At 50.0% G+C, this 24,104-nt stretch overlaps 1 protein-coding gene across 3 annotated transcripts in view; it reads right to left on the bottom strand.

Moving 5' to 3' along the window:
* The window catches only part of RUNX1 (RUNX family transcription factor 1), a 243,627-nt gene that overhangs the window by 27,790 nt on the left and 191,733 nt on the right, over positions 1-24,104 (bottom strand). For 2 of the 3 annotated variants that reach the window (XM_026508403.3, XM_057306540.1), the window contains one exon: positions 13,638-13,829. The exons of the other annotated variant lie outside the window; for it this stretch is intronic. In XM_026508403.3, coding sequence (XP_026364188.1) covers positions 13,638-13,829 — 192 coding nt within the window. The remainder of the gene's footprint in view (positions 1-13,637; positions 13,830-24,104) is intronic. 3 annotated transcript variants of the gene reach the window in all.

The raw sequence follows: 24,104 nt of genomic DNA on the forward strand, positions 1-24,104 counted from the left end.
TTGAGCTACTCAAGCCGCCAAGACGTGACAGTTCCACGAGGGAGGAGTCCCTAGGTGCTAGCGAGGGGCCAACTGTGGGGTCTGGCAGAAAAGGGTGGCTGGATAACTCTGGGAAACTTTTCCTTGATTCTTATCCCAAGGGCTTCGACATCGCGTGGTCCCATGCAACGCAAGTCACTTTGGGGTGGCCTTGACTGAGTACTGGTCACACAGAGCCGTCAGCCTCGAGGATGGCTGACCTGGGTCCAGATGAGGTCCTGCCCCGTGGCTGCCTCGGGTCAGGGTCTCTGGAGGGCTGGCTTTGCAAAGGGTCTGCAGACTTAAGTGCTGGTGGCCCACAGGGTTGTAACAAGGGACAGGAGGGACAGAGTGGGGACAGAGCGGGGACAGAGCAGTTTGCTGGTTCATCAGCCAATAACACAGAGCTGGGGAAATATTCCCCTCTGCTTACTGCCCCAGTCCCTCAAATGTCAGCCATGGAAGGGAAAACAAGAAGAGAAAACCTTTCCTGCACAGACCCCATTCGTGTGGAAAAAAGCTCGGATTTTGGCCCTGGTATGGGGGCTACCCCCCACACACCCCCTTGCTTCTCTGCTGTGTGGCTCAACCCCCCTGGTGACTGTGAATTTATTCTCCTTCAGGCCCCGAGCTTCTTGTTTTGCAGTGGGAAATTCTCCTTCATAAGAGGGCTACTGTTGGTATTGTTTGTTTGTTTTTAATTTCCAAAAATAAGGAAAAGTTTATAAAATGGGGGGGCAGTGAAAGTGGGGGGGGAAGGAGAGGGCAAGGGAGGCAGCTGACCCCAGCATTTCCCAGTCTCGCCTTGGCTTCTCCCTGGCCCCCAGGTCCCCCCCCGCCGCTCTGTTCTGAACGTGAAAAATAAGCAGCCCAAGCCGCCTTGACTGGAGATGTGTCTAACAAGGCCCTCATTGTCTCAGACAGGTGTGAGATTGGACTTGATCTGAGGCCAACACCTCCAGTACCGGAGCCAGCTCCGTGAGCTGAAAACATGCACCAGCCCTCCAGTAATACCACTGCAGCCAGCCAGAGTCTCAACAATTTAAGGCTTAACACACACAACATAAATCAGTGGAGGATGGACCAGCCGACCAGCAGCTTCTTGGGCGGATGCCTGCAGACTGTCTGCAGATCAGACCCTGCCTGTTTGGGTTATTTGAGACCTTTTTTTTTTTTTTTTTTTTTTTTTTGGTAATATAAAGATGAGAAACTGGGTGGAGCAGTGTGCAGGGTGTTTGCCCTATCTTGTTCCAACAGCCCCTCTTTCACATAAGTGCTGTTTTGCAGGGACTGCTAGGGAAGGCTCACTGCGCCGTATCCAAATACTAGGAATGTGTTCAATCTGGGGAGGATGGGCAGGAGAGCTAAGCGTGTGCGTATCGGAGCCAGCTGTGTGACCTGCGGCAAGTCTCTGGGCTCCCAGTGCCTCCTCTGTCTAATGAGGAGGTCTGGCCCTCTCATTCAGGTCCAGCTTTCTAGGATTCAATCGTCTCCATGGTCAGAAGTTCAAAGTCGCTGTAAAAACTGCCCAAATCAGGGGAAATCATGACCGTTGGGGGAGAGTTTGCAATACCAGGTGGTGCTGTGTTTCTGAGTGGATCTGTTTCTCTGAGTCAGAAAAGGCCATTTCACAGCATCTCCTTCATTGCCTCCTCCTTGGGTCTGTTCTTTAGAAACTCGTGGTCCTCAGACCAGCGAGGCGCCACGAGAGTCATGCGAGGCCTGGAGCTCAAGCCCCTGGGGCCGTGGTCAAGACAGGTCAAAACCGTGCACTGTGGGAGGCGAAGATGGGAGGACAAGTCCACGTCACACGGCCTCAAGTTCTCACTTCTCTTGATTAACCCCTAGGTAAGTTCTACGTAGGAGAGGTGAGTACCGAGTCACCGGGTCTTAGCAACAGAAGCGAGCCCAGAAGCGACCCTCGATACAGCGCCTCTGACCCAGGGGCATTCGGTTTCTGCCCTTGAAGATCCCGGGGTTGCTTTGGCCTTGCTCTCCGTGACCCTGACTCTGAAATCACGGCAACGGTTATCACAGGGACGCCTCTGACTCTAGTTTCCTCGTCCGCACGACCATGCACTACTCAGGGAGCAAGTGCAGAAGTTGGCGGTGGGGTCCTGAACAGGGACGCAGGACTGTCACTCGGCCCCAGCCCCCCCGCCCCCCCGCGGCTTCGCTCTGTTCCCACAGCTGTGGCTGCCCGGCCCTGCCCCGCCACACTCGCACACCTGTCTGCGGGCCTCCTTTTGGCCCGCCAGCCCAGGCCGCCAGCAGGCTTTCAAGGCCCGGGCCTGTGGGCGGAATCGGCCCAGGGAGGTATTTACTTAAAATCACACAGGAAGGTGAAACTCGGTTCAAAGAAATCCCTTTGTAGATGGTTCATTAAAAATGCCAAAGAGGCTGACCATTCACATTCTCTGAATGTGTCCAATTCATGCAAGTAGGGGATGGGTCGGGGTTCATCTCTGGCTGCTGCCCGCGTGGGCCCTGTGGTCAGGGAGTGCCCTGTCAGCCTCTCTGCAGCTGTTTGCTGGCCCCCAGGGAGCAGGGCTGAGGAGGACAGAGGGTGGCCTTGAGATGGGTATTCTCTCCTTGCCTTTTTGAAAACCCCCTACTCCGAAAGCATGGAATTCAGCATTTTGAAAATGGAGGCACACAGAAGCACACGATACAGAATCCACCCATGGGGGCCTGAATCTCTTTGAGGAGACAGCATACTTCTAGAAAAAGGCCGTGGAAGGCTGAGCACAGTGCCATGTCCTAATGCACGTTCCATACTGACAGCAGAGACTATATTCTGTGGCCACCTCTGACGCAGGGGCGGGACGGACCAATGGCGCGAGCACTGGACCAGGAGTCCCAAGACTGGGAGTTCAGGTCTGCCTCCAACTGGGCCAGTGCCTGTACTTCCCCGGGGCCTCGGGGGTCTCATGAGGAAAACACAGGGCTTTGAGCAATCATGTGTAAGGTCCCTTTCAACTCTCACAGTTTACCATTCCCATTTGATCTTGCCGAGCAGTGCTCACGGGTTCTCCTGTTGGAGTTCCCCCAAGGAAGCGGAACCCGACTGAGGACACTACTAAAACCACTGCAGGGCGACTGTCCTCCTGCGGAACGAGGTGTGGCTCAGCTGACAGGACACACAGACGGACTGCAACACCCTGGTGAGACTTCACTGCCACCCACGCGGGTACAATACTAGCAGTAAGAGTAAAACGAATAACATCGAGCATGTATTTAGTGTCTGAAGTGTACCAGGCTCTATGCTAAGTACTTGATGAAAATACATCTCCATCCTCGCAGCAAGGACCTGAGGGAAGAGGACAAAAGCCATGCAATGCTCACCGCGTGCCAGGCGTCCAGCGCATACACGTATGAGCTCACGTAGGCTTACTGCTTTCCAGTGAGTCAGATGCTATTCTTACCATGCCCATTTTACAGATGGGGAGCAGTGGCGCGAAGGATTTCAGTGATTTTCCCAAGGTCATCTAACTACCTGAGTGGCCAACCTGGGATCTGAATTCCTAAGTCCGTACCCATTACCCACCATAGAGATTTAGTGTTAATTGATAGATCCCAGATTCTGCTTTTCTCAGAAATGCATTCTGGGGGCTTCCATGTTTTCCCTGAGTCCCCTCTGATGATAAGGTGGGAGGAACAGGTGTACCCTGACTGATGGAATGGATGGACAGAACTGGCGTTCTGTCTTGACATGTCCCGGCTGCTGTGTCTCCCTCTGAGGGAGCCATGACTGACCAGGGAGGAAGTTTGAAAAAGAAGAGAAATCCCTTACAGATCCTCTAATGTATCCCCCCCCCACTAACCCCCTCCCCCAAGGCGTGAAAGAATCAAATGAGGAATTCGGGAAGAGATTCTGGAATAAGAGTAACAAGATTTCCTCTCCCTTCCACCTGAATTGGCCATCTGTAATTTTGCACAAATTCAATTTTAAAGTCATGCTTTGTAATTTGTGGAAAATCATATTAAATTAAACAGATCCACGTCTGGGCAATGACTTCTCTCATTTAGTAACATATGGTGCCTCAGAAAGCCTGATCCCACAGCAAAAATATCACCAAAAAAAGCGGGGTGGGGGGTGGCCTTTTAATCACAGGCAACGGAGTAGAGGTGTTCTCGGACATCCCTGCTGTCTTCCCTGAGAATGTGAGGCGTGGCCGTTAATCTCCAGGAGCTGCAGCGTCCAGAATTACAGAACCTGAGCGTTTGAGACCATGTCATAATTGCTTCTATGAGTCGGGGGTACCTGCATTGGCGGTAAAGGAAACAGTGGACCTGGTCACGTGGCGGCTCCGCGTCCGCGCAGGCGCAGCAGGCAGGACCCTCAGGACCACGCCGTGCATCTCGTGGGGGTGGCAGGCAGTGGGGACGGAAGAAACCAACAATATCCGTCCTCTCTGTAACTGTGAGCTCGCACTATTTTATACTTGTCTTTGGTGAACGTGGGAACCAGGCATCGTCTTTGTCATGATTCACTGCGGTGACTTGTCCAGTCACAGCCCCAGTAGAGACACCACCACAAGCAAAACCGAGGCGGGGGAGGGGGGGAATAACCGCTCGTGTCAAACACTTGTGCTTTTGCCCCTCAGACAGCAGCCCTCTTAGACCAGCGGCAGAAGCGCGGCTGCACTCAGGCAATGACAGTTCTACATAGCAGGCAATTTACAACCCTGTACGATGAAGATTAACAGACCCCGAGAGAAGCGATCTTAAATAAACCACTTAACGGGCAGAAATGCCAAGTCGAGCCCTTGAGCTTGTGCTGACTTTTACAGATATTTTAATAACTTTATCATGTAATTTGCCATCTGATCTTGCAGAGACATGCGCTAATGGAGTGCGAGTGGCCACCCAGCACAGCAACCCCATGAGACTTCATAAAACCATCATGTTCGCTTCCCTCGTATGACCTGCGACTCCAAAAAGCGCAGTCAGGAGCCAGATTATTTCCTCCTCCCTTTTCACCTTGAGATGTCCTTTAACCCCCCATACTCCTGTAAGGAAGTGTGCATACGTAGCTCTCCCAAAGATGGAAGGAAGACCTGGCACAGCGTAACCACGCTGGGTCTTGGATCTGGCCTTGGGATGACTCAGATTGAACACATAAAGCTTGTAAGTGAAGAGACATCCTCTGCGGGAATCAGCAAGTTATAGATCTGGGAGACTTAACTGTCCTGGATGGGTGAGCTGCTCACACCCGGGGTGGTGCCGACTCACAGCCCTTCCCTAGGGATGCTCTGCCTTTGCCACATCACTGGCGACCACACCACTGGCGACCACACCACTGGCGACCACGCCCAAAACCCAGAGCTGAAGGATCGCAATGCCTCCTCCCCTGTCCCCCCAGCAGGACTGAGCTCACCACCGCAGTGGCCCAAACCTCGTTAACCACACTGATCACACTGATTCACGGATGGGGAGCCTCGGTGACGTTGGGTGGAAGAACCAAGATGGCGTACAGCCGCCAGCACTATGTCCCTTTGCGGTGTGCATTTTAAAGCTTAGGTTTCGTGGCCACCCAGTAACCGTTGGGGGACACGGGATGCCCTGGACAGTCCTCTGCCACCTCCTCCCCTCTCTTGTTCACACTCCCTCCAGTTGGAAAAACAGGGGCTTCCGTCTGACGGAGAGTCACCTTTACGGAAGGAGTAGTGAGCTCTTGCTGTAGATTGCAGTTGGGAGATGTTTTTCAAAATCTTGAAACAGTATTGGGAATGTTCTAGACCCTAAATATGACCCTAAGACGTGGTGGGTAACGATGGTGCCCAGCACTGTGGCACTTGAGCCTGTGTCTGGAGGAAATGACTGTCTTTCCAGCCCAACGTGTGTTCCTCATGACTCATTCAGGGACTTGGTGCCTTGAGACGGTTTGGTCTCGAAACTGATTTCTTTTAAACATAAATGTTAATATTCCATGCCACGTAGGACGGCGGAACCGGCTAAATACTCAGTCTGAAGACTGTCCATAGCTCGATAATTAAAAATCGGCTGGATAAGAAGTACTACCTTCCTTTTTCTTTCCTGTCAATCCTCAGGTGTGCACAAAGAAACAGAAAATAAACACGATTGGCCAATGTTTGTTTTTAGGGTGAGTTCTGTACTATTTTTTAAAATTATTTTGTTTTATTTACTGTGGTTGGTAACTGAATCTCTGGTATCAAAACATAAAATGTTCTGCCAGAAAGAGATTATGTTAGAAAGGTCTATGGAAAGAAACTGGGTTTGTCAGTGAAGATTTTATTTACAGGCGTTTTGCAATCCGTACCTTTAATCTCCATAACAATTGGGCTGTTTTACTGCTTTGGAGGCCATTGTTCAGTACTAAGAAAGCTGCTGTGGGGCTAAGGCTTTGAACATAAAATGCAAGATATAAGACAAATATGCACAGAGGTGGCCTTCTGAGAAGCTCCGTGCCCCTGTACACTTTCCCCCAAAGGTCTGGCAGTGATGCCCTGAGGGCCAGGGAGAAATAAGGGAAGGCAGAAGTCCATATAGTTCCTCAGCATTATTTAAATCATACATGTGGACTTCTACAGAGCCCTTAAATAACTGAATGACGGGGGCCTGCATTTCCCTTCCCCGATGGTGAGGAAAAATAACGCAAATGAGTAAAACCAACTCGGTTTGGGGGAACCTCCCCTTGCAAGAAAGCCCAGGAGCTTTCTAACCGGGGCCTTGCGTTCCTACCAGCACGTATGGTCTGTTCCTCCTTTGGTATCAACTTTTGGTAAACTTTGACACGACTTCGTGGCCGTAGTCAAAGTTTCTTTTTTAAATATCCAAATTCGAAAGGCTATCTTCGGGTGATTTGTAAATTTGGGATTATGAGGTATGCAAAGTGAATCACCAGCCTTTCAAAACGGGTGTCTGGTCAACAATGCCTTGCCGTAAAGCCATTTTTAAAAAGGCAGCTTGTCCAAATGCGACAGTGATATGCCTAGCTCCGGGGAGGTCTTGAGTCCATCCCAACTGGCTGGCTGTGGTCTTCCTGTCATTTTCTGTGCCTCTGCTTACTACCTTGCACAATGTCATGAGCTGTTGGGGGCGAGGGGGGAAGGCACCCGGGCCTCCTGTCTGCTGGTCTGCTTTGCTCCCATGACACAGGGCAGAGCCCCCTTTCCCTATCGAGCACTGCTGGCCCTCTGGCCCTATCTGCCATAGATGCTCTAAAAAACGTTAAGAAATATCCGATCTCACTTAAGAAAAAAAAATCATACATTTTCCTGTCTGGGAAATAAAAGGACCATGATAGCGAGTTCTGGCAATGGTGAAGGGTGGGTAGCGAGAAGAGGTGACCGAGGCATTTAGCATGAGACACCGAGCCCATATGGACCTGCCCTTAATATCTGTTCTGGGGTGGGGGACAGAGGAGAGTTATTTCTAGACTCCTCCACTGCCTCCTCTCCTTTCCACCCTGGTATAATTGCTAAAATGGTGGCCCCCCAAAAAGGTGTGTCCGTGTTCTGACCCGTGGAACTGTGAACGTGATCTTATTTGGAGAAACGATCTGCAGACGCGATTGAGTGAGATGAAATGAGATTCTTCTGGTTTATCTGGGGGGGGGGGGCTAAATCCAACGGCAAGTGTCCTTAGAAGAGACAGAAGAGGGGATGACATGGGCACAAAGGCCAGGCGGAGATGGAAGCAGAGATGGGAATGACGCAGCCACGAGCCAGGGAATGTCTGGCGGCGCCCAAGGATGGAAGAGACAAGGAAAGATACTTCCCTAGGGTCTTCAGAGGGACCATGGCCCTGCCGGCACCTTGATTTTGGCCTCTGGCCTTCAGAGCGTGCATCATAAATTTCCGTGGTTTTAAGCTATCGAGTTTCAGCAGCCACTGGAAATGAATACACTTGGTTTGGTGATGCTGAGCTTACCAGCTAACTGACAGTTTTAAGTGCTATCCACGGGCCGGCGCTATGGCTCGCCGCTTTGTGGTTCACGGTGGTCCTAGGACCTCCAAGTGTAACTGTTACTCCCCTTTTGCAGATGGAGAAACCGAGGCTTTAAGAGGTTAAGGAACTATTGCAATACATGGTGTGGGCCGGCTTTGGGCCACGGTGGCCTGCCTGTGGAGCCCTCACTCTCAGCCACTCTGCGCTATCTTTCTTGGACGTTCGGTTTTCAGCTTCGCTTTCCTGCTGATTAACTGATGCTGTCACGCAAGTGCTCCAATTACAGTCTTATTAAAAACCTACTCTTCCACACAAAACCCTTTGTCGGCGTGTGTGAGCCCTTCTTTCTTGCAATTAGGAATGATGCCCACAAGGCACTACCAACATGCTGGGGAAAACACGGTCCGGTCACCTTGAACGACATCCATGAAAACGTGCGGCGTGAACACGCAGTCCTGCTAACACGTGGTTGCTGATGACTGCAGTGCTGACAGCCCGCCGGGTGGTGGCTCCTTTGAAGGGCCGGGTTATTAAGTACTTCGCTGTGTGGGGCTTGCAAATACAGTGTAGTACTTGCACAGAGCTGTTCAAGGGAGTTCTGTGCTGGTAGCGAGGCCTCTCCGTAAAGAGTGCAGGGAGCAAACGTCAGGTGGCGTCCGCTCCAAGGACCATTAAGTAACGCACAGGAGCGAGCGGAAAGAGGGGTGACAGACACAGTGCGGCCACATCAGACTCAAGCCACAAAGGCACCAGGACGCGAAGGCTCTAGGGCTTTTTTTTTTTTAAGGAGAAAACAAAGGCTTCGCTTTCTTCCCACCCTACTTTCTCCTTTTCTGAATGTCTGCGACGCCATTCATTAGTATGAGCTTTTCACACTTTCCTTAAACCTACAGTTTACATGGCATCAGCCCAGAACCCAGAAAACGTGAACTGAGTTCTCAATTCCTGCCCTGGGAGTGCTTCTAGCTCTGTTAAGTCAAACCCCTCCGCCTGCTTGGGAGAAGAGGGGACAGGACATGGAGGTGGCACCCCTCAGCTGGCTCCCACCCCACGCGTCAGCTCTTCATGGCACATCCATGCCACCATCTTCCTTTTCCCTCCCTTCCTTTCCTCTTGCATTTATTTAGTGTTATTTATTCATGGGGACACCTGATCCAGGCTTGATTTCAATCGTATAAGATTCTGTTGTCAATTTTGAAAGGCTCTCAAATTCTACCACACCTAGATGAGAGTTATTTTTAAATCATTCACTTTTCGTGTTCACAGCATGCCTTCTAAGTTGATTCCTAGCACCGTGACTATTTTGCTTTGTCGTGTGACCATTAAAAGAGCACTGATAGATTTATATGCGCAAATTTCTGGAGTCGGACAGTAGCCTCTACTTCCTACTTTGATTTTGAACTTCTAGAAGAAGAAGGAAGGGGAGAGAGACAGAGACAGAGACAAAGAGACAGAGAAGAAGGCGAAGAAAAGAGAAGTGCTAGGCAGTTTGATATTTCACCCACAAGACTGGAAAGGGGATTTCTCTGTCCTCCTACACGGAAGTGGAAAGACTTTTTCCCTTTTGTCGAAGCAGCGAGTAAACACGGACATAACTAACCCTGAAAAACAGCAGAGGGACGAAGTCAATTCATATCTCAAAATATCATATCATGTCACAGACAACAGTACCAGAGAACATAGTCTTTCCAAAGTAACTGTAACCTTTGGCTAAAATCACAAAAATTGTTTGGAATACTAAAAATCAGGAGGTGAATCTGAGATATCGGGGTCTGTATACTCCCTGACCATACTTTCAACTCTCAAAGCGAGGCTCTTCAAGGATGATCAGAGGTTGCCTGGATTTGGACGTTAAGGAGGCGCTAGTCCCAGTGGACCCCAAGAGAGACTCTTCTATGCAGGAAGGCCAGGCTGTGGCCCCAGGAAAGCAGACGGACGGTAGCTGGGAAGCTGTCCTCCTCCCCGTTGTCCTTCATTCCCTTGCACTAGAGATGCATTATTCTAAGTTCTCTTTTGTTCCCAACTTGAAAAACAAATGTACATGTCCCCTCCCCACACGCCCATCAGAAAAGACAGCTTATCGAGGTGCCCACCACAGAGACTGGCCCTAAGGTTCTCATTATTAACAATATCTAAGGATAACAGACTGCATTCAATACAGGCCCGTCAAGGGAATGCCCAGCCCAGCACTTCTCCCATCTCCCCTTTGACGATCGGGGTTCTTCTTGACGCTGGTCAGCCCTGGGTCTAATCAATCCTTGATCCCAGAGAACCTGCCAACCCGTCAGCCCTGGCTCTGTAGCCAGAAAGGTCTGGGTTTGAGTCCAAGTCTGTCACTTACACTTTTAGAGACGCTGGACAATTGTTAACCTCTGAAGTTCAGCTGGTCTGTCTCTAAACCACACCCCAGGATTGTGGGGAGAGCGGAATAATGGATACAGAAGGCTGACCTGTGCCAAAAGCTATCATAACCGGTCCAGTTAAAGAATTAAATGTCACATCTTGACGATTATGGCAACGCACACAGGAACAACAAAACTGGCCTCTTTGTCCAGTTTTCTGCACCAGCAGATACAAGTCTGTCTCCATCTCTCCAGAAAGGAGGGGGTTATGCAACCTTACATGTGGTTCATCATTTTTGGTAAATCAGCAGTCAAATTCTTAAAAGTACTTGCTGGGGTTGCCTGGAGCCACCTCTAAGGGAGTGTGTGCGACCGATCCAACACCCGCGACTTCATCTCACTAGAATCTGTGCTGTCCCATCCTTCAAAAGGACACGTGTCCGTGTTCCTTCCCATGACCGAACGAGAATTCTAAAATCCGCCTGCAGAAGTTCCTGACGATGTCTTCACTAATCGTGCAGCCATGACAAAATGGCTTTCTATTCACTTTTAAGAGCTGGTGAAGGAGGAAGTTGAAATTAACCTCAGCCCTTTTAATAGTTAAAACCTCAACAAATAAACAGCGGTTTGGTGGCATGGCAACCTGCCCCCCTCTTCCCTTACCCTGCTTCAGATCATTTGAGATGCCTATTTTGAGTGATTCTCAAGCACATCTGATTCTAGATACAAAGACGCATTATTCTAGATCCGTGATTTCCTAGTGACAGAGTTAAAGGGGCGGGCGTAACTCCCCGGGTGAAGCCCCAGCGCCTCGGTCAACCCCCGATCCCTCCAAGCCCCAGCCTCGGACGGTTCCCGAGGCTGAAAACAAGCAGACATCTGTACCGCACTGCTGTAGAACGGCTGTGACTACCTTTGGGATATTTTTCGTACAACGATGGCTGCCATTTCAAAGAGAGCCATAAACACATGCTGGATTTTTATATAAAGCATCTTCTTAAATATAATATGGAGTCTCTAAAGCTAAGCCAAGAAAATCACCATTTTCCTACTTGTCAAGAACAAAATGAAGGTTCTGGCTGAAAGAGACTTTACCATTATCCCTGTTAACTTTCTAATTTCAGGGAAAAAACATCCCAAGGGTCTACTCAAAACATGACTAGGGTAAAAAAGCATTTTCTTACAGGAAAAAAAAAAAAGAGAGAGAGAAAGGAAAAGGAAAAGTAGTTTTACATGAATATATCCCAGATAGTTATTTTTAAGAAGTTCCTACGATTTTCCAAGTTAAGGACGGAATAGGCAAATCATATTTTGGAAAGAAAGGGCATCAGCATATAGTTAACACATTCTTCAGAGCAGCAACCAAGCCTCTGGGGCACTCTAAAAGCAAGTTATTATTACTTACATGTTGCAGAAGTAAGAAGTTTTGAAAAGGAACAAGGAAGGGGTGAGGCTCTGTGTTAAACCTGATCCTCAGCTAAGCATCAATATTCCAAAGAGCTAAAGAATGCCCGTCCGGCCGCGGTACCGTCTCCACCCGAGGGCTGCCGATGGCAGAGGACAAGATTTCACTTACCACCCTCCCCCCTCTTCTTTTTGGGAAAAGGAGCCTATCTGACAAGGAAGCCCATCAGATCTGATTCACTCCTCACCAAAACTGTCCGAAACAAAGCCGACTTAACGGTGACCATTCATCTTGCCGCCCTGTGGCTGAATCTTCCATTGCTTTTAAAAAAATGCTTCATAGTTTTGGTTCCAGTATCAGTAGAAAAAGGCAAGTTCCTTTATCAGCCCAGTGGGCTAAGTCGTCAATTACACGATGAGAGAACAAGAAAATAGAAGTCTTCCCTTTGATGCTACAAATGGAGGCCCGAAGATGGCATAAATTAATTTCAATGGCCCTGAACACAAGATCAAGGAATCTCTTCGAGAATTTGTTCTGTTTGGAAGGAAAGTTTCATTTCACCCCTCACCCATCTCTCTCACTTAACTCGATCCCATTTACCGCACACACTTGCATTTTGGCATTAAAAAAAAAATCAATACGCGTATTTTGAACAAATATTCATGATAAGCACCACAAAACTGATGATTTCAAGGAGGCTTTCTCCCAAATACACCAAAGACGAGTCCGTGGAGGAGAGAGAGCCCTCCGACATGAAGCTTTAGGCTTCTGTTTGGAGATAAAGGGGCCACCCTAAGGGCGGGCCACTTAGCAGCTGTGTGCGTGGCATCCGACGGGAAGCCTTCTCTGGGAACTTTCCACTCAAACAGCAGAACCTCCCCCAGACACATACCTAGGAGAGCTCGTGGCGTGAGCCATCACACTCTGTGCAAGAGAGCGTGCGCGCCTTTCCAGAGCCCCTCATGTGCTAACCCCCAAAGCAAGCGACTGGTCCGGAAACCTTAAAAAACTCCTGATGAGCACACATCCCGAGGTAGGACTCGCACGGAGAAAACGCCTGGGGAAGCTAATTTCTGCGGTCCCAGAGGGCAAGTAGCATGTCCCTGGCTGGCCACCTGCCCTCTCCCCCAGATGTGTTGCTTATCTCTCCCTTTGAGTTAGACAAGCCTGCTACTTGGAGAAAGAATCCTACTGTGACCGTATCGTACACAGCTGTGTCCTGCGTCGCACGCAGAGAAAATGACTACATTTCGGAAATTCGAAATGGTATCACAGAGCAAATAATCATTGACGTCAGCGGCTTCTACAGTGCAAATGAACTCTGTGTATTATCTAATTTGGCACCGTGTGTTTTGTGCAATTATTGTATTTTACAGTGTTTTTGCAATTGCTTGCTAACCCCAGGTATGTGTATGGGGGGGGAGTTCATCTGCACTCTTTACTGATTGTCAGTTTACTTATTATAAATAATACCTTTGATGTGCTGGCATCCAGACGTTCCTAGTACTTCTTTATGTTTTTAAAAGAACATATATGAGATACAAACGCCACAAATAATCTGAAGACAACGAGAACTTCAAATGTCCTGACTTTCACCTTGCTTGGGTTGTCTCCGTGTGTGTGTGTGTGTGTGTGTGTGTGTGCGCGTGTTGAAGCCTACTGGGTAGGTAGGAAAACAACACAGCCAAAGCTAACTCTTAAAAAATTCAAGATATTATCTACATGTAGATATATCTCTCTCCACAGGCCAGGCACTAGTGCCTCTCGGTCTAGGGGTCTCGTTACAACGCAGACCCGACTCAGGAGGTCTGGGGCAGGCCAGAGACAGGGCTGTCTAACACACTCCCGGGCTGCTGGTCAGAGGACCACCCTTTGAGCAAGGAGAAGCCAGGACTAGTCTGGGGGGCGGGGTTCGGCCCGAGGGCGAGGCGGGAAGCGGGCTCCCTCCAGGTACTTACCCTGCATCTGACTCTGAGGCTGAGGGTTAAAGGCAGTGGAGTGGTTCAAGGAGGCCCGAGGGTTGGGTGTGGGGGCTGGGTGGTGTGGGCTGACCCTCATGGCTGTTCGCCGCAGCTGCTCCAGTTCACTGAGCCGCTCGGAAAAGGACAAGCTCCCGGGCTTGGTCTGATCATCTAGTTTCTGACGATGTCCTATTGTGGGGAGGGGGGTGGGGGTGGGGAGGGGAGAGGGAGGCAAGGAAGGAGGGAGGGAAAAGATCAGAAAATGTATTGTGGATTTCCTAAAATTCGGGGTTTTTTAGTCTTTCCCCTCCCTCTCCCCTCACCCCCAATGTGGATTTACTGGAGATTGGCACACACTGGGCTGGCTGCCCATGGAAATTCGGGGCCATGGTCCCCACGGCAGATGGGGGCCCCCTTTCATCACAGGCCACTGGGTGCTCCCCTGGTCTGCGCCCCATCTCACCAACCCTGTGTGCCCATCTCCACCGGGCACAAGGCAGTGGGCATACAGGGATGGGTGCCAGTGTAAGGTGGGGGGGGGAGAGAAGATGCATTAATGGTTGGCACTTGGCCACGCGCTGCGGGTGAGCTATGGCAGCCAGGAAAGGTGCCCTCCCTGTGGCATCGGAACCGCCGCTCCTTACTGCAAACCCGACCACTGGCAGGTTTTAGAGGCAGCAAAGTGGGCCCTGGAGCTTAGCGCACGCCCCTTCCAACAGGAAATGAGGTGTGGCTGCAAACCCACAGTCCTTGGGGAGGTCAGATTTCCTACTAAATGCAGGGCATGGGCAGCCCCTCGGCCCCTCTCCTCTCCCTCTCCTCGAAAGCTTTTCATGAGCATTCTTCAGCATTCTTCTTCCCTGAAGCCGGCTTCCCTAGGTGTGCCCTCTAAGAAGGGTTGACAGGAAGGTGGAGCCTACGGGAGCCCAGAGGTTGTGCCGGTAGACTGAATGAGCTTCCCCCAAGGGCTCAGGAATCGGGGGAAGGTGGGCCCCTCAGCTGTCCGTATTGACAGTCAGCATCCTTGCCTTGTTCCCCATCAAAATCATTGTCACGGGGATGCAGTGAGCAGAGACCATTCACACGGGACAGGCCAGGAGGGCTGGGCCTCCCATTTCCTTCCTTAATCCCCCCAACGACAGGGCTTTAAACTGGACACTCAGGCCTATCAGCAGAACTGAGGGTCAGGACGTACTGACACAGCGCCGTGGGGCCAGGCGGGTCACTCTCCCTTCAAAGAGGATGTGCCTCTGCTCCTTCCTCACCCCTGTGGTTCGAATAAAGAGTCAGTGGCCGATTTCACCGTCCCCCCCACCCCGGGCCATCATCAGGCGGCCTCCAAACAACATGGAGGAGCAGCCTGCTTGCTACCGTAATCAAGGGCTCTTTCACATGCCCCGACCCAGACCTCACGTAGAAAGAGGATCCCTGCATTCTTCTACTCCCCCCAGCCCGGGGTGGGAGTAGGGAGTGGGAGAGGTATATTTTAGCCCAGCTCCCAATCGCTACAATTACAAAATTAAATTTTATAACTTGTATTAGGGTTCCAAATGTCCGTGGCTTGCCGTTTCTTCCTGCTGCCAGGCCCCTTGGCACAGTTGACACGGTCTCAAATTCCAGACCAAAAAAAGGCCCCACTATACTGCAGTGATTTTATCATGAACAAGACCTGTTTGGCTCCAAAATGAGGAAAACGACTTAAGCATAATATTTGTGTAGTTCAAATGCAATGCTCCCTCTTTTCATGTGTCACCAAGGCAAATCTGGACTCTGATTCAGCCCTGCAGCCCACAACACTCGACCTGAACACAAACAGCCTGAGTCACACAGGGCCAGCACACATGTGAGAGGCCTCTTACTGGCTGAGTATTTTAAGCACCGGCCTTGTGGGCAAAAGGCCATAGGGCCAGGTCCCGGAACCACTCCTGTCATCTCTTTCCCTCAGAAGTATGAAAATGTCTTTTTCTAGAACATTCTATTTCAGTTGGCCACGGTGTAACTGTCTCTGGAGGGCTCTTTCCTTGACTCCTCCCCCTCTCTTATCTTTGTGACAGATTCTTAGCTTTCTGGTGATCAGACTGAAAAATCTGGTATTCCTGCCGCAAAAACAATTCCAACTCAAAAGCCATTCAAAGCATAGTAATTCAGCCTTTTAAATGCCTAGCACGACCTAATGGCTGGTATTAGGAGTCGAGCAGAGAGGAAGGCAGGAAAAATGATTCTGGACAGTTCTACCGCCTCTGAAAGAATGCCGGTTGGCGAAGTCATGGTGCAGAGGCTTCCAGCAGGCTTTGTACCCATTTCAAAACCACATTCCTTGGGCACCCAGTGGCATTTTTGAAGAACACCGTGTCAAGGACAGTGGGTGATCCAGGAGAATGATGTGTACGAGATCATTCTAAATACAAGCATTTGGCATTTTGGAGGCTATGGTTGGCCTTTGAAGAAAGGCTGTCAATTGTGTCTGTCTCAGCCACCAAACTTGGGGACCACGTACCACCAAGAAACAGAGAGAGAATAAGTCCTTTTAGGTAACCCACTACTGTGACCAGGCACAATGTGAGATTCCTTTTTTTTTTATTAGTCCCTTCTCATTGCCCTATGTTTAAAAAAATGTTTTAACATGTGAGCAATTTCTGTACCAGCTGACACCTGCCAAAATCGTAGTCATTTACAGAGATTAGCTGATGACTGTCTGCTTTAGCAGGAATGTTCAGGCATAAGTTTCAGAGAAAACAGTTCTTCACTCTGAGCTATTTCCTAAGCCCCGAGAGTCGAGAGTCGGGAGGCTGAGTTTAATGCTGGAGGAGTGGGGGGAGCGTTCACTCCACACCCTCCCCACATGTGGTCCTGGCAGTAGTAAGAGTGTTATTGCCTCTGCGGGGAATCCTGAGCCCCTTCCTCACCGTGGTGCTGGAGGGCTGTAACACCAACGCACGGGGGAAATAAAAAACATTATCATATTAAAGGTGTGGTTCAGATGCATTTCTAAGCTGGATCAAAAGAACGCCTCATTCTTCTTTTCTGAAGCCATCAGATTTCATGGGCCAAAGAGCAATATTTTGTATGAAATACAGAAGCTTCCGATATAAACTTTCAAGCGGGGGGAAAATGAATGCTTTATGTCTCCGGTTTCCTGTATCTGTGTGCAATTAAAATGTCAATTTGCCCCCTGAATTTTAAATACAGGAGTATGGGAAATGACCACTATCAAACTCACTTTCCTTCTTTCTTGCTGAGTCCTGAGCTTCGGAGAGCAGCAAGGAATTCAACTCTGGATCAGATCTCGTAGAATTACCACACCGTCCTAAACACTCGCATGTTGGCCGCCTGGGTTTTTGAGCACGCGGGAAGTCCCCTGAACATGTTGACACAGTGGTCCTTCAAATCGTGGCTACCTCCAGATTTCATACAAGGACATCTTAATGAATCTTGACCAGAGTTGAAAAGGATACTAAATTATGTTTCTCTATGACCAGTCCCACATTTTGAAAAAAAAGCCTTTGATTAGGATTTTATTATATATGTGGAGTCATAAAAAGTCGAAAGGAAAAAAAAAAGAAAAAGAAATTAATCCCATCTGCTAAATTTTACTTCTTCATTCCAAAGACATATGTCCTGTAGTTTTCTGGGCTGGATGCCCACAAGGCATCCTTAAATATTATGATATCTGTGATGGATCATGAGACCAGCTTTCAATTTTCTGCTATAAAAACTAGACTGAGCAGGTATGCATATCTCATCCATAACGGAACTATCTTTTTCAAGAAATCACTGCTGAACCGTGAAATACGCTATATGCTCTTCTAGCAGAGAAAACAAGTAAGGCTAAACTGTCACCTTTTCCTGGAAAATTCTGGCCAGAGAGAATAATTTTACGGCAGTCTGTTAGTCCATGCTTCTGGTATGGGCTTACTACTTTTCTTGATAGATTCTCAGCAGAAAAAGTAGGAAGGTGTAGACTCAAAGCATGGTCACGATGAGCAGTTGAGGAAAATGTACGCAAAATGATAATACCAAAAAGATACCTCTCTCTCTGCGTGTATCCACCCACGTCTGCATCCATCTACATATTACATTGTGATTCTTCTAAAAGCACACATGTATTTCGATAGATGCCTGCCAATCAATCTGATATTAACAACACGGATCTGCATAAAAAACATGGATTACCCCCCCCCTTAATTTGCCACTGCTTTATGACTTTGGAAAAGAAATTGATGCGTGTAGAGAACAGCTCACTTTTCCTGGTGTAACAGTCTAAACCCTGGGTTCCAGGGTCACTGAAGTCCCGAGAACAGGAAAGTAATCATACTAAATGGGAATGTGATCCTTCTCTAAAGCACCTTGTAGATAATGACATAAATTTTCTTAACCGCAAACCTATCAGTCTGCTAATTTAATGTCGGGCAGTATTGTCCCATCGTGTATATAGAAAATAGAATAGAAATAGAAATATTTAGAAATATATATAGAAAATATAACATGTGATCTATATGTTACTACATTATATATTAGAATACATATTATATCTACACGTTTCTATACTGCCCAACTCTATATAAACTTTGGTAGCCTCACTTTTCCCTCCAACTTCTTCACATATTTTTGAACTAGGGGATCCGTACAAAGTTAGAGTACTTCCCAACTGGAGAAGAGCTGGAGAAATCAGTCTTGTTTTTTAATCTGCGTGTGAGAAGTGAGGTTCAGAGAGGTTATGTCATTTATCTAATCTCACACAGCCAATTAGAGAAAGAGGGCAGGTCTGAAAACACACCCACTCCCTCAAACCCCCGCCCCTGCAATCTTGCTCAATGCATCTATAAATACCAATTTCTGTGCACATCAGGTGTGCACCCCCAGTGAGTAGAGAGGAGAGGTGGACAGCGTTAGGTGGTTATAGATCACGGGGCCAGCAGAGCTGCGTAAGGATTTGCCCTTTACTATCCCACGTCTGTTCCCAGCTTGTGCTTAGAGCCAGAGCCGTCTTGTGACCCATTAGAAGGGAGCTACGTCTCACACACCTGAATGAGAATCCAAATCACAGGTCTGGCTTGGTATGTCTGGAGTGGGGCCCGAGAATTTAGATTTCTACTAAGGCCCAAGTGATGCCGATGCTGCTGGTCCCGGACTATCCTAGGGATCTGAGCGACTCCTCCCTACGGCGCATGCGCCTTCAGCTTGCTTCTAATTTGCCCTGGGCTGGAAACGAACGCATCAAATGGACAAGAGCTGTGTTTAGGCTAAGTGTCCATGAGCACCGAGCGCTGGCCTTGTTTTGGTGACAACCACTTGGTGGTCTTTTTCTTAATCGTTTATCTCTTCAATGTAGGCAGAGCAGCTGAAAATGCCAGAAGTCTGCGGAACAGCTAGGTAGGTGTTGCCCATTTCTCCCTCGCCATCACGGAGCTGGGTCAGTGACTCACTGCGGCTGTACCCGGGCTGATCTGTAAGGTGAACCCAGAATTTTCAAGTGGAAAGTAACTCCTGTCCAGGCATCTAAGGAAGGACTGGGAGGAGGCTTAGGAAAGGTTTATGAGGAACCCATTCCATTCCAGTGGAGACTTCTGGGTGCCCACAAGGATGGGGATGTGTGAACCCAGGTGTTCCCATCCTTCTCTCCCCTAGAGAAACAACATGGCACCTGCGGAACGTGACTGCCAGTCTGCATGTTAAGAACCTCCATTATAAATCTGTTTTTCCACCCAACTTTCCTGCGGACAAGAGCAAGTCTCTTCATCACCCAGCCTCCTTATCTGAAAGCCTGGAATTAAAGGACTAAGACGGATTACTCCGAGGGGCTCTAAAAGCATTCACAGCAATTATATCTGCAGCAATTAGCTACTCAACTGATTCTCGTTGGACGCCTCCAAGCGCAGGCTTTCTTGAACGACTTCGTATGACGTTAGGACTTTCAAAGGGTTCTGTCTGTCTTTTTTCCAGCCAGACACCTGGCCCGTGGGAGTCAGTCCCAAGCTCAACTGTCAAATGGGTCTTTGGAGCTCGATCTCAAAGCTAGGGTTCTACCCAGCCTGCCCTACCCCCCCTGCGAGCTGCTGGGCCACAGCTCTGCACAACACACACTGACAATTCACTCTCCCTCCGCCTCCTGCTATGTTGTCAGCGGCCTTTTGGACAGTTACGAGCGACCCAGGACAGCAGTCTTCCTGGATCCTCTCCCCTCTCCCCTCAAGTCTTCACTGAGCCTTTCAGGCTACTCTCCTTACTGGGGGATCACATTCTGGGTTTTGGGCCCTTCCCCGTTATCATCCAAAGGCTGCGCCCAGAGCCAGCGGGCCATTAGACGCACCTCAAAACCTCCTAGCAAGTTTCAGGGCTTTGTAGCTGCGGAGAAAGCCCGCTTGCTGGACCTTCTCCAGAGTCTCACTTCTCTGCTTTTCTGATTGGATAGAAAATAATGACCCTAGGGGCGCCTGGGGGCCTCAGTCGGCTGAGCATCCGACTCTTGGTTTCGGCTCAGGTCATGATCTCAGGGTCGTGAGACTGAGCCCCGCATCGGGCTCTGCGCTCAGTGTGGAGTCTGCTTGAGATTCTCTCTCTCCCTCTGCACCCCCTTCGTTTGCACACATGTGCACGCTCTCTCTCAAATAAGTAAATAAGTAAAAATCTTAAAAAAGAAAAGAAAAGAATGATACCCTTTGGTCCCCTGCCCATTCCCTCTCATCAGCAGCAAGAGGAATTAAAATTAAGTCTGAGGTTAATGCTCATCACCTACCTGTACAACTGTCCACACCCCTCACCCACATGCCTTGGGCAGGTGCCCTCCTGTCTCCTACACACGGATAATCACACGGAGCCAGTATAGAGAAGTTCCATCAGGATGCTGCGTCTTCCTAGGTAATGTGTTTCAACACAGGGATCCCACAGACATGATACTTTACCCCGGGAGAGTCACCAACTGGGACAGCGATGCCTTTGGTTGGGAAGAGCATTGATTCTCTTGCACGTTGCAAGAGGTAAGCGAGAGACCACAAGTCTGGCTGTGCAGGGGGCTTCCCTATCCTGGGTCTTCCCAACCATGGTCCTACAGTGGCCGCTCACACGGCATAAAGCATGTGTTTTAGAGGCCAGGCTGGCATTTTGCCAAGCCTGCTTTCTAAGGTCAAAACCCCCTACTTTGAAACTAGAAGGCAGACAGTCTGGATTCTCCCCTCTGCTCCAGCCTCTGTGGCCACCCTGCTGTTACTCCTACATGTCTGCCTCAGGGCCTTTGTACCTGCTCTTTCTTCTGCCCAGAATATCCTTCTCCCAGATATCTGTGGACCACATCCCCTCTATCCTTCAAGTCTTTACTTCAATCTCATCTTCTCCCTGAGGAATTCCTGAACACCCTAGTTTAAATTGCAAACTCTCCTGACCCAGCCAATGCCTAGCCCTTTCTCTTCGGTTGTCTCTATGGTACTTATTAATGTGACTGTGGTCTGTCCATGCCCACTGGACTGTAAGCTCCATGATGGGGTGGGGTTTTGCCTCTTTTCTTCACGGCTGTATCCCTAGCACCGACGGGAGCATCCGGCCCACGGCAGGCTCATGAAACATTGAACAGATGCTAGACCCTCCATGATGGGGGGCCTTCCACCTGCCCTCCATCAGAACGTAGGAAAGTAGAATGTGTCTGGGGTGAAGGAAGCCTGAACTAAAGTTTTCAGCTGCCCTGCAACGGAGGATTCAGAAAAACGACTTGTGGAGGAATTGTGCCATAATTGAGCTTATCAAGTTTCAGGGAGCACTGTCTTATTAGAAGTCAAACAGTCTGCAAAGCTTGTACTCTCTAGTGTTTTCTTCATCATGCTAAAAAAGAGAAGGGAATGGATAAAAGGCCTCACACCCTCGTGGAAGCAAAGAGCGGATGCAAATCCCCTGGGGGTTTTTTGTAGTGAGTATTTTCACACACACGCAGACGACACCCTTACCCCCCCCCCCCACGCATACACTGTCCCGAGGGCCAAGACCTAAGTGCTAGAGACAAGTAGAAAAGGAAAGGTATACAAAGCAACAGCCCAAGGGAGAGGGAGAGGCAAAGGCAGTCAGGGCCCACGTCAGAGGAGCGACTCACACAGCCTTCAGGGGGAAGGAAGGTCCACGCGGGGCCGGCCCCCCTCCCTCCCAAACCAGGCCCCCAAGATTCACGGGGACAGAAAAACAAGACTGGGCCGCTGCTGTTCAAGCCTCAGAGTGACAGGCAGCGGCGTTTTTAGCTTGCCTGCCTGAGCTTTCGGAGACCTGGACCTCCCTGAAAGCGGAGTTCAAAATCGGCAGTCGCTGGTCGCCACGGGTTACCTCCTGTTTCTGTCTGGTGACTCAGGAGGTAATTGTAGCTTAGGGCGGAGAACCCGCCTGGTTTCTTTTGCTCTCGACCAGAGGCAGCCCTCTGTGGGGGCGCTGGAGGCAACCCCATAGAGGGAGGGGTGCAGATGGCCCGGCAAGTTCAAGATCCTTTCTTCTCTATCAGCCTGTAATTCCAAGTATTACCCACTCCCCTCGATGAAGGCACTGTCTTCAGAAAACACCATTGGAGGGTGATTAAAAAGTAACCCGAGAGCAGGAACGGCTTGTAATGGGATTCTTTTAACCCAAGAGCTCCTTCCCGCATCGCATCGCATCGAGCTCTGAATGGAAGGTGCCTTCAGGGGGTATGGTTTGGTGGCAGGGTAGGGGCAGTCCTGAGAGGTGAGTAGGGCCTGAAACATTGCCTGGAGCTTCGGAACTGGCTTTGCAGTCCTGGTTTTCAGCACAGCCAGCCCCAGGGCAAGGCCTGGGGACAGAACGTGATCCCAGATGGCCACGGATTCCATCTCCTCTTCGAGTTGCCTGGGCATTCCTGCTCTCCACACAGGCCATCCCCCTCCCCCCACAGGTCTCCTCCCCTCTGCCCTGGCACACGCCCTGAGTGACCCGCAGAGCCACGGGGAGGGTAGATGGAGGGCCCCTGCCAGGGTGGGTGGTGGCCCAGGAAATGCTAGGTGAATGAATGAAGGAAGGAAGGAGTGAATCAACTCCCCTTCCGTAGGCTAGAGTTATTCTGGGATGTGCACCCAGCAGTGTGTAAGATGCTCTCCACTCCTCTGCTTCTGAAGAGGGGTAAGGAAATTCCTTCCCATTCCTAAAAGCCCTGCCTGCTGGGCCCCCGGGGGTTTTCCGGGGGGGGGGGGCAGAGGGGAGCATCTGATTTCCATCTCTCTCTCTCTCTCCCTCTCTCTCTCTTTCTCTTTCGTGTGTCATAAATGCCAACTGACTTTGGGGCTGTCCTCAAAGAGGCAGGAGACTGAGGGACTGTCAAAGTCCTTTAGAAAGTGGCCGAGCAGGCCCTGCAGGGTACGGAGGACCAGGGCACAAGGTCTCCTGAGTGCTTGCTGGTCAGAAAAGCAACAGTAAGAAGTCCTTGTTTTTAATGGCCTATCAGTCCCACCTCACACCATCCAGAGAAAAAGCTTTCAGGTTGTTTGGGAGATGAGGACCTCACAGAGGCCAATTATTGTCCACCGTTGCCAATACACAGCCGAGAAGACGCGTCCGTCTGGAGGGGAGGAAGCCCTCCTCCGCCCGTTACCTGAACGGGCAAGCGGTTTTTTGCCTGGGCTTCCCAAAGAGCTGCGATGTGGTGATGACAGCACAAGTCCCACTGCCTGCCAGGCGGTGTTGGGCGGGAACGTTCTATTTATTCCAAGACGCAACTGCCCCCTCTTCACCCTGGTGACCACATCTGAGCCAGTTACGGAATGCAGGACGGGATGGCTGTCAATACTTCCCTAGCAAAGACGGGCAACCTTCTCCCGGCAAATCCTTTCCTGATCGGAAAGGAACACACTTGCCCCTTTCTCTGTCTTTACCTTGGGGCCCTGCCTACGGAGCCCTGGCTTGGTGGGACCGGCTGCCCAGCTCTACTATGCTCCGCAGGCCATAGGAGACCCTCCTTCTCCACTCAGGTTTTGAACGTTCTCTCCTTTGAACTCCGTGAACAGTCCCTCCTCTGTCTGGACACTCCGGTGCGTGCAGGCAGAATCTGGGCTCTGTGAGGAGGGGCTCGGGGCTCAGACACTGCTACGGATGATGCCGAGTCCTCCCGCAGCCTGCGGGGTGTCCCCCTCCCCCCCAACTCCTGCCCTGGCTCTTCCCCACCCCCAGCTTTTTTTTTTTTTTAACCACTTCTGCTTCCTTGATTTTTTTGCAGCTGTACCAGAGAGATATAGTAAAGCTACTGTATAGGGTTTTGAAAGCAGGGCCTCTGAGAGCTTTCCAAACTCCATACAAGCCGGTTATTCTCTGCCTTGTTTTCTTTGGCTTTAGGTTAGTAACACAGAATGAGTCAAACAGTATTAACTTTCAATAGGGAAGTGGTGTGGTCAACCAAAGCTGTTTGCGGCTAGATTGTGCAGATAGGTAGGGCAGGTAATGAAGAACAGCCCATAACTCTGCGAGGAGGCGAACAAGGGAGGCAGGCCT

Source organism: Ursus arctos, unplaced genomic scaffold (genome assembly GCF_023065955.2).
Source record: "Ursus arctos isolate Adak ecotype North America unplaced genomic scaffold, UrsArc2.0 scaffold_4, whole genome shotgun sequence".
NCBI lineage: Eukaryota > Metazoa > Chordata > Mammalia > Carnivora > Ursidae > Ursus > Ursus arctos.